This window comes from Malania oleifera, chromosome 12 (assembly GCF_029873635.1).
Source record: "Malania oleifera isolate guangnan ecotype guangnan chromosome 12, ASM2987363v1, whole genome shotgun sequence".
NCBI lineage: Eukaryota > Viridiplantae > Streptophyta > Magnoliopsida > Santalales > Ximeniaceae > Malania > Malania oleifera.
The window spans coordinates 33,192,725-33,201,717 of NC_080428.1; the positions used below are offsets into that span (position 1 = coordinate 33,192,725).

General features: G+C 35.2%; 1 protein-coding gene across 1 annotated transcript; it reads right to left on the reverse strand.

The window, feature by feature from the left end:
* Nucleotides 1-1,766: 1,766 nt before the first annotated feature.
* On the reverse strand, nucleotides 1,767-4,959 carry LOC131144301 (uncharacterized). The gene is made up of 3 exons (XM_058092857.1): nucleotides 4,757-4,959; nucleotides 2,463-2,535; nucleotides 1,767-2,366 (listed from the first exon to the last, which is right to left on the reverse strand). Exons 2-3 carry the CDS (start codon nucleotides 2,508-2,510, stop codon nucleotides 2,067-2,069), a joined length of 348 nt encoding a protein of 115 aa, XP_057948840.1. The 5' UTR covers nucleotides 2,511-2,535; nucleotides 4,757-4,959; the 3' UTR covers nucleotides 1,767-2,066.
* Between the last annotated feature and the right edge of the window lie 4,034 nt (nucleotides 4,960-8,993).

Below are 8,993 nucleotides of genomic sequence, written 5' to 3' on the forward strand. Positions count from 1 at the left end.
GTTTAGTTCCTATGGGTCATTTTACCTATAATTGCAGTGGTGGCAGTTGGTTTGTGATAGGTTAAGTATATTTCATGTTTTGGGCACCTTGAATCCCAATTTTTACTTGTTTTGTATGTCATATGACTCAATCTTGGGAAACCTTGGCTCATTTGATGTAGGTTTAGTTCTCACGTGTCATTTTACTTATGAATATAGTGGCGGAAGTTAGTTTGTGACAAAAACATGCATATTTCACGTTTTACACATGGAATCCCAATTTTTACTTGTTTTGTAGGTCATCTGGTTCAAACTTAGGAACTGTTGGCTCGTTTGACGTAGGACTAGCTCCCATGGATCATTTTACTTACGAGAAAGGTGGTGATAGTTGGCTTATGAAAAAAACATGCATATTCCACATTTTGGGCACCTTAAGCCCCATTTTGACTTGTTTTGTAGGTCATACAATACAAACATGGGAATCTTTGGCAAATTGACGCAAGTTTAATTTCGTAGTGGTAGTTGGTTTGTGACAGGAACAAGCTTATCCCACATTTTTGGCACCTTGAATTCTATTTTTACTTGTTTTGAAGGTCATGTGCTTCAAACTTGGGAACCGTTGGCTCGTTTGATGAAGGACTAGTTCCCATGAGTCATTTTACATGTGAGCATGGTGGCGGTAGTTGGTTTGTGACAACAACATAAATATTCCACGTATTGGGCACCTTGAACCCCATTTTTAACTTGTTTTTTTCGGTCATATGGTTCAAACTTAGGGACCGTTGGCTTGTTTGATGCAAGTTAGTTCCCACAAGTTATTTTACTTACAAGTATGGTGGCGATACCTAGTTTGTGACAAAAATATGTAGATTTCATGTATTGGGCACCTAGAACACCATTTTTTTTACTTGTTTTTAGGCCCTAGGGTTCAAACATGGGAACTGGTGGCTTGTTTGATGCATGACTAGTTCCCATTGCTTGTTTTACTTATGAGTTTAGTGGTGGTAGGTTGTTTGTGAAAAGAACAAGCATATTCCATATTTTGGGCACCTTGAAACTTTATTTTTACTTTTTTTGCAGGTCATGTGGTTCAAAATTGGGAACCGTTGGCTTGTTTGATGCTGGACTAGTTCCGATGGGTCATTTTACTTACAAGCACAATGACGATGGTCGGTTTGTGACGAAAACATGCATATTCCATGTTTTGGGTACCTTTAACTTCGATCTTGACTTGTTTTGTAAGTAAAATGATATAAACATGTGAACCATTGGCTCATTTCATGCAGGTCTACATTTCACGAGTCATTTTATTTGTGAGTATTTTTGCAGTAGTCCGATTGGGACAAAAAATATTCAGATTCCATGTTTTGGACACCTTAAACCCCATTTCTAACTATTTTTGTAGGTCAATAGGTTTAAACATAGGAACCATCTGCTCATTAAGTGTAGAAACAGTTTTCACGACTCATTTTACTTACAAGCATGGTGGTAGTAGTCAATTTGCGACAAAAACATGCATATTCCTTGTTTTGGGCACCTTGAACCCTGATGTTTACTTTTTTTTGTACACCACATAGTACAAACATGGGAACCTTTGATTCATTTAATGCAATTTTAATTATCATGGGTCATTTTACTTATGAGAATGGTGGCGGTAGTTGGTTAGTGACAAAAACATCCATATGCCACACGTTTTGGGCACTTGGAATTGCATTTTTTTTATTTTTTTTATAGGTCCTATGATTCAATATCTTCTTTGCATAGATGAAACTTTAAACTACATTGCAAAAGTAAATCATATCATTTCTATTTTTTCCTTCATTTGATCATAAAAATTAAAAAACTACCAAAAAAATGAGTCCAAGTATTAAGAGTTTGAATCAACCAATAACACATCAATGACACTTCTCTAAAAAGAAAATATAGACACATAAACACATATACAACTAAGAAGCCAGATCATGAAACTAATGATGCCAACTAACATTAACACTAAGACTAAGTATACTTTCTAATGAGAGGAGGAGCCACCCGCATCATCTAGACGAGATTGGCGCATCATTTGTTCCATTTGCACTCTCCAATTCTTAATGGCATCCATCCTCGCTTTCCAGGTAGCCATCTATTCTTTTAGCTGTTGTTTCTCCATTTCCATCATTTACATCCGGAGAACGATGTCCTCCCTTTGAGACTCGACGCGCTTGGTCAAGCTCAGCACGAGATGCTGCACTCGAAGAAGATGATGATGTTGGGGCAATGTATCCATTGCCAATACCATTCAACCAGCCCCCCGCGCGTTGGCCAAGCACTTGAGTGCAGATCTCGTCATCTGTCATTCGTTGACTCCCCTCTAGAACCGGTGCATTCCTCTGCTCGACCATCGTAGCCTATTTTCAGTCATGAAAATGTAGAAAATGAAGAAATAAGAATACTATTTTGACGTTTTGAATGAAATAATGAACTAAATAATATATTTGACTTACATGTTTGCTCTCCGCACCCTGGCACCACTCCCCCAAGTATTCATCCATCTATTATCTATGTTCATTAATTACCCTATAACATGTTCAAGTAAATGGTGTTGATTACATTCTCATAATGTCTATGACGCATGTATCGTGAATCTTAAAATCAACCACCTTTCGTCTAAAGGGTACAAATCCTATCCCATTCAGGAACGTTGCATTTACATTGTAGTTAATCGCTCAAATTCCTTCGTCATAATCATTCTAAATTTTGGCAACATCTCCCTATGGCTCTTCTAGTACACGAGATGGGGGAAGTGAACATGTTGCTAGTTTTCCATCACTAACAAATTGTCACGACACCCCACTATGCACCCAGAGAACACAAGTATAGATGCGCTCGAAATATATAATGACAATGAACAAAGTGTGAACAATGACAAACAGTGTAAATGCAACTTCCTAAATTGTCCATATTGGACAATTCAAGAATGGTTAAAATAAAAGCATCCCGAATTGTAAATGAACCAAATAATTAGCATGTTCAATTGATTATTAGTCTACATAGTATGACTAATAATCAATTGAATTTTAACAATTGATTTGTCTCACATGTACGATGAGACATGAATGTATGGTAACCATTCTTGAACGGGTCTAAGCTTCAATGAAAACATGAAATGACAGTTCTCAATTTGTTCAATTAACTGACATGCGACATCGTAGTCAACTAACAAGCATGCATTTCATAATTTCTGCATCAAGCATGTAGATGTTTTCAACTCAACCAGCAAGCAATATCCTAGTCATCTATTGAGCATGCAATTCTCAATTTCTGCATCAAGCATGCAAATGCCAAATCAACCAGCAAGCCATATCCTCATCATCTATCTAGCATGCAATTATCAATTTCTGCATCAAGCATGCAGATGCTTAGTTGTAGAAATCTAGTTCACTCTTTTAATATGGATTTGGATTAAATTAAATGACTTAAAAATTTATTTATTTAAATTCTTGCAAATCTAAAAAAAATTCATACTTCTAGAAAATGGTAAGAGTGAAACTTCAATATAGGGGTTTTAACTTTTATATATATATATATATATATATATATATATATATATATGTATGTATGTATGTATGTATGTATGTATGTATGTATTCAATAACCTTGTGGAACTTAATTAAATTTACTAAAAAAGAAGGGAATTATTTCACTTTAATATTGTTAGGAACAATTTTTCTCTTGATTTTCAAGGCATAAATAGTTTATACTTTGAAGTTTTACCTTTCATGTTATTTAATTGGTTCATGTAGTATTCAATAAAAGCTTCTAGACATTGATGAAATTTCTTATTATTAGTTTATATTTAACTAATTATTGGTGAACTTTGTGGTTTAAATCTTCTTTAGAATTTTTTTCTTTTATAAGATTTTTTTTTTTGTGAATTCATTTATATTTTTCACATCATGTAATATTTTGTAATGTTCTTCATCATGTTGTATGTGTAGATGAAAGATGATCAAGTTAAGTGATGTCCATGGATTTTGCACCTTACTAGAATGTCAAGTTTATCAAATTAATTAATGCAATAATTGTATGGCATAACAAGGAATTAATTAAAGCAACCATCATTATGAAAAAAGAAAACTGGGCAAAAATGAGAAAGAAAGAATGTGTAAACCAAAATTATATGACTAATCTTGAAATTTAGACGATAGAGAAAAGATAATTATTTAAAATCTTCCAAGCCAATCATATAAATCAATTAAAAAACAAATGTTATTGACTACAAATAAAAATTTCAATCAATGGTAAGACCAAAAGAGGAAATGGAAACCTTAATGTTCAAAAGTTCACCTTTTTTTTTTATTTTAATTTTAGTCTAAAAAACAAAGCTTATTTCTTTACTTTGGAAAAAAACTAATTTTTTAATTTAAAAATAATTATGTATTTGCATAAGTGTGCATGCAGAAAGTTCATATCAAATTCTCATGAGCATTTTATCAAATACATTACATGCATTATCTCTTCCCCATTTTTTGTGAGTAAAATAACTAATTTAATTCTATCCTTCAATCTTGATTTTCTATCAAAATTATACAACACATTCAAACAACATAAAAATTATATGTAAAAATTTAGGGGGGGGGATTAGGAATCAGATTAATGTAGTAGGCAATAGAATTAAATCAGGCAAAGCATGTTAAACATGGACACGCACACTCAAACCCACACACCACACATGTACACACGCACACACAGACAACCCACGATTTGCAGAAGAAGAAGAAAAAGAAGAAGAACCAACCCTAGCTGAGCTTTAGAGCTGGTAGAACGAGGAGCAGATTTGGCGAGCAGTGGCAGCAGGATGAGGAGCAGCTCCGGAGAGCGGCGGCAGCGGCAATGGAGGCAGGAGGAGCTTTGGCAAGCATCGGAGGTAGGAGGAGCTTCAGCGAGCAACGGGGCGAGGGAAAGGAGGGAGGAGGGAAAGGATCGCACGAGGGAGGCCCCAATAGGAAAGGAGGGAATTGGAGAAAATTAGGATATTTATCAAATTATCAGTGACGACTTTAAAACCGACACTAAAACTCTTAAAATCATCACTAATAGTATGTTATTAGTGACGTCTTTCCTAAACCGTCACTAATAATCTACCATTTTAAAGATAACTTTAAAATGTCGTACCAATTAGGGGTGAGCATAATTCGGGGAAACCCGAATTCACCAAATTAAGCAACCAATTTTGGTTAATTCAGTTTGATTAAGAAATATGGTTGGTTCAATTCAGAACCCCGATTTTACCAATTTTCGGTTCATCTGTTATTAGTTCGGTTAATATAAATTTTAATTCAGTTAACCAAATTAACTGAATTAATAATTAATTAATAATTTAAATATAAATTAAAGCCACTCTAGAGTGTTTTGAGATCGAAAGCGAATTCAAGAACTGCAGTTGCTAATGACAGAAGAACAAAACTGACAATAAGCCTCTATGCTTTCTCCACATACTGTTGCCATCAATGGCTTGCTGACATCTTCAAGCTCATAAAATTCAATCTCTGAATGCATGATTAGTGATGGTTCTAAAAACCATCTCTAAAATAAAGACTATTAGTGATTGTCTTCCTGGACAATATCAGTAACAGTTCCTATCTGTCCACTACTACAAAGATAGTCTCGTATTGGCCCATCTAAATTGTAATCATCTTCACGAGCAACCCACCCGTATATGCATAGATATTTAAACGAAGTTATTTCTTAATTTCATGAATCCCATTCCTTTTAGTACTGCGATAATGAATAGCTTCAAAATATCTCTCCAACTCTATAGCATTTCAAAAATCAATTCCACATAAGGTGGCTTGATTCCTGCTCTCTGCCAAAAGTCTTGTTCCTCTCTGCCACCACTAAGCGTTTTGTATTGAATGGGCATTCTGCATTCTTGTAGCGTAGCAACAACACTGACTGCAAATTAAGAGGACAAGCCTTCTCCACTGACATAGCTGCTACAAAATCTCATTCTGGCTTAGCTGTGGTTGATAACGACCTCGAATTCCTCCATTCAGATGGCTCTTGGTACTCCGTATATATGCTTGGTTCACTATCAATGACAGCTCTTCCATTTTTTTCATCCATTATGTTAAGAACAATCCCAGTTCATGGCCAGACATATAGATTTTTCCTTCAGATTTGAAAGAGGTTGCTTCTATTAGGAAAAGTGAGAAAAGATCTTCCAAACCTGATTCATTCAAGAAGCTAAAAATAAGTAATGCTTCTGTGAAGCCTTTGCACATTAATACTACAAAGTCTATCTCAAAGAAACTAGAAATGTTTTTTGCAAATGATGAAAGTGAGACTTCCTTGGGGAAAAAGCTATATAATATGACGTGCAAAGGCTTTGGTCCTAGTAAACCTAGGATCAACATGCTCTTCTCGTTGTATTTTATCTTCAACTCATCCAGATTCTCATTTGTGGTGTCAAGTTTTGCTGACTGGACAATATCAGCAACTGTTTTTATCTATCTAGTACTAAGAAGATAGCCTCTTAGCTTACTGGCCCTACTGAATTGTAATCATCTTCACGAGGAACCCACCCATATATGCATGGACATTTAAATAAAGCGCGTTGTTTCTCTTTTGTGCATCCCATTCCTTTTTACTGTATATAATGAATAGCTTCAAAAGATCTCTCAAACTCTATTGATATTAAACACTTAGTCCAATCATTGTAGAACTTCACCACACGTACCCTGGTTTGTACATGATCATTCCAAAAGGTATGAACTTTGTTAGCTTTGGTGTATTCCCAAGAGGGGGGGGGGTGAATTGAAATTTTTAAAACTTATTCCTAAGTTAAACCAGATATTAGCAGTATTTCACAACCTAAGGTCTTTCTAGGCAAAACCAAATATGCAGATAAATATAATATGAGTAAATTTAAATCATATGCATCATTCACACTGTAACATACATGTGCAGGAATATAAAATGCAAAAATATAAACAAACACACGATATCTTATCGGGGTTCAGCCAATACTGCCTACGTCCTCGCCTCTAGCTCACAAACTCGAGGATTCCACTAATGCTCACTTAACGGGTGGAGCGACATCGGCTATAACTAGGTCAATTAGCAGGGTTGACCTAAACCTACACTTTACTAGGATGGTGCACCTAGATTTCCTAACCAGGTCTAAACTAATTAGGGTTTATTCCACAAGGCTAGTCTCCCTCCTCAGGCCTACGCCTGAAATACAACCAATATGAAATTTTCGTACAAAGAAACGCTTCTTACATAAGCAAATATGTACCACTACGCACAAAATAATCAATGCAGCTCAAGAATTTAAGAACTATAAGCTTGGTGCTCTACGTGTGCAATCAACACTCAAAGTTATGTCTATAAACAATCAAGCACAAGAGTGTTCTAACAAGCTATTTCTTCGAAACTAGATATAACAAATCTCAATACTAGATTAGGGTTTCAAAGATGCTGATCAAATATTCAAACTAACTCAAAATATTTTCCTTCAATGAAATAAGCACAAGAGTAGTTTGAAATAATAGCTTGTAAAAATATTTTGCACACAAAATATTATTGCTATAGGAGTCTTTGCAATGACAATGCAAAAAGATTCTCAAACTACTGAGTATTTCCCAACACTAGAATTATCAAATTAAATCTGTGGGATAACACTTGCTTAACTCCCCAAAATCAATAACAATAAATCAAGCAAAATAGTGGGAGTATCTAGCAATATCAAACAATAAATAAACACTCACAAAGTAAGATTTTTCAAAAGAATGAAGGTATTTGAGTGTTATGGGATTGGAAAGAACAAATAGGGTTTAGGAAATTTGAGAGAGTTTTTGGCTAATCCTATTTGCTAATCACCACTAATTTTTGCAAATGAGCCCCTATATATAGAGAATAGGTAAATTATGACCGTCGGGGACATATAGGGTATTATTAAAATTTTTTAAAGCCAATTAAGAAAATTAACCTACTTTACTTAATTTTAACCCCAGTAAAAAATAAGCAACCTGAGAGGTTTCAGATGGCTGAACCATGGTTCAGTCGCCCGAATAGACTCAACTCTAAAAAGCATTTTAAAAAGTTCGATCACCTGAGTCTAGGTTCGGTTGGGTGAACAAAAGGTGAAAATCATTTAGTCCGTGGTTTGGGTGCCCGGTCATATGTTTGGTAGCCCGAACTTGCTAATTCAGTCACCTGAGGGTATTTTGAATGTGAAGGTTCAGGCGCCCGGGTCGGTGAAAAGTAACCTGACACGGGTTTAGTTGACTGAGAAGATACGTGTAATTTGGTTTGGTCTGCCGAACACAAGTCAACATGTTGACTTGTCCATGGTTCGGTCGCCCAAGGCATTTTGAACACCATAGGTTCGGTCGCCTGACCTCTCTCAAGATTTTCAATTAAGTCCAATTTTTGTTTCAATTAATTTCCCTGATTATGTGAGTGATATGGGGATTGTTTGTGCATTTGTTTAGGGACCTGGGATCTTTCTATCCTACCAAAAAAATCCAGTGTCGGTCAACCGATCCCTATGGTCTCCCTATGGTCTTGAGCTTATATAGTCCTACATGCATGATATGCAGTGATTATTACAGACCTTTGAAATGAAATTATTACAGACCCAAAATATATTAAAACAAATAATGAATATGTCAGGTGTTCACTTCTTTTCAAGTTGTCGCTTGCCATTATATGAACTTTCCAATAAGAACTTGCACACAAACTTGGCAACCATTAAATACTAGAGTATTTGTCATTATCAAAACTGGGAATGACCCATAGAGTCAACAAACTTGAAAAGGTTTAAATTTAGAGAATCTTTTCAACCAATATTCACTATCAATGATAGCTCTTCCATTTTTTTTCGTTCACTATGTTAAGAACAATCATAGTCTATGGCCAGACATATAGATCTTTCTTTCAGATTTGAAAGAGTTTGCTTTTATTAGGAAAAGTGAGAATAGATCTTCAGGACTTGATTCATTCAAGAAGCTAAAAATGAGTAATGCTTC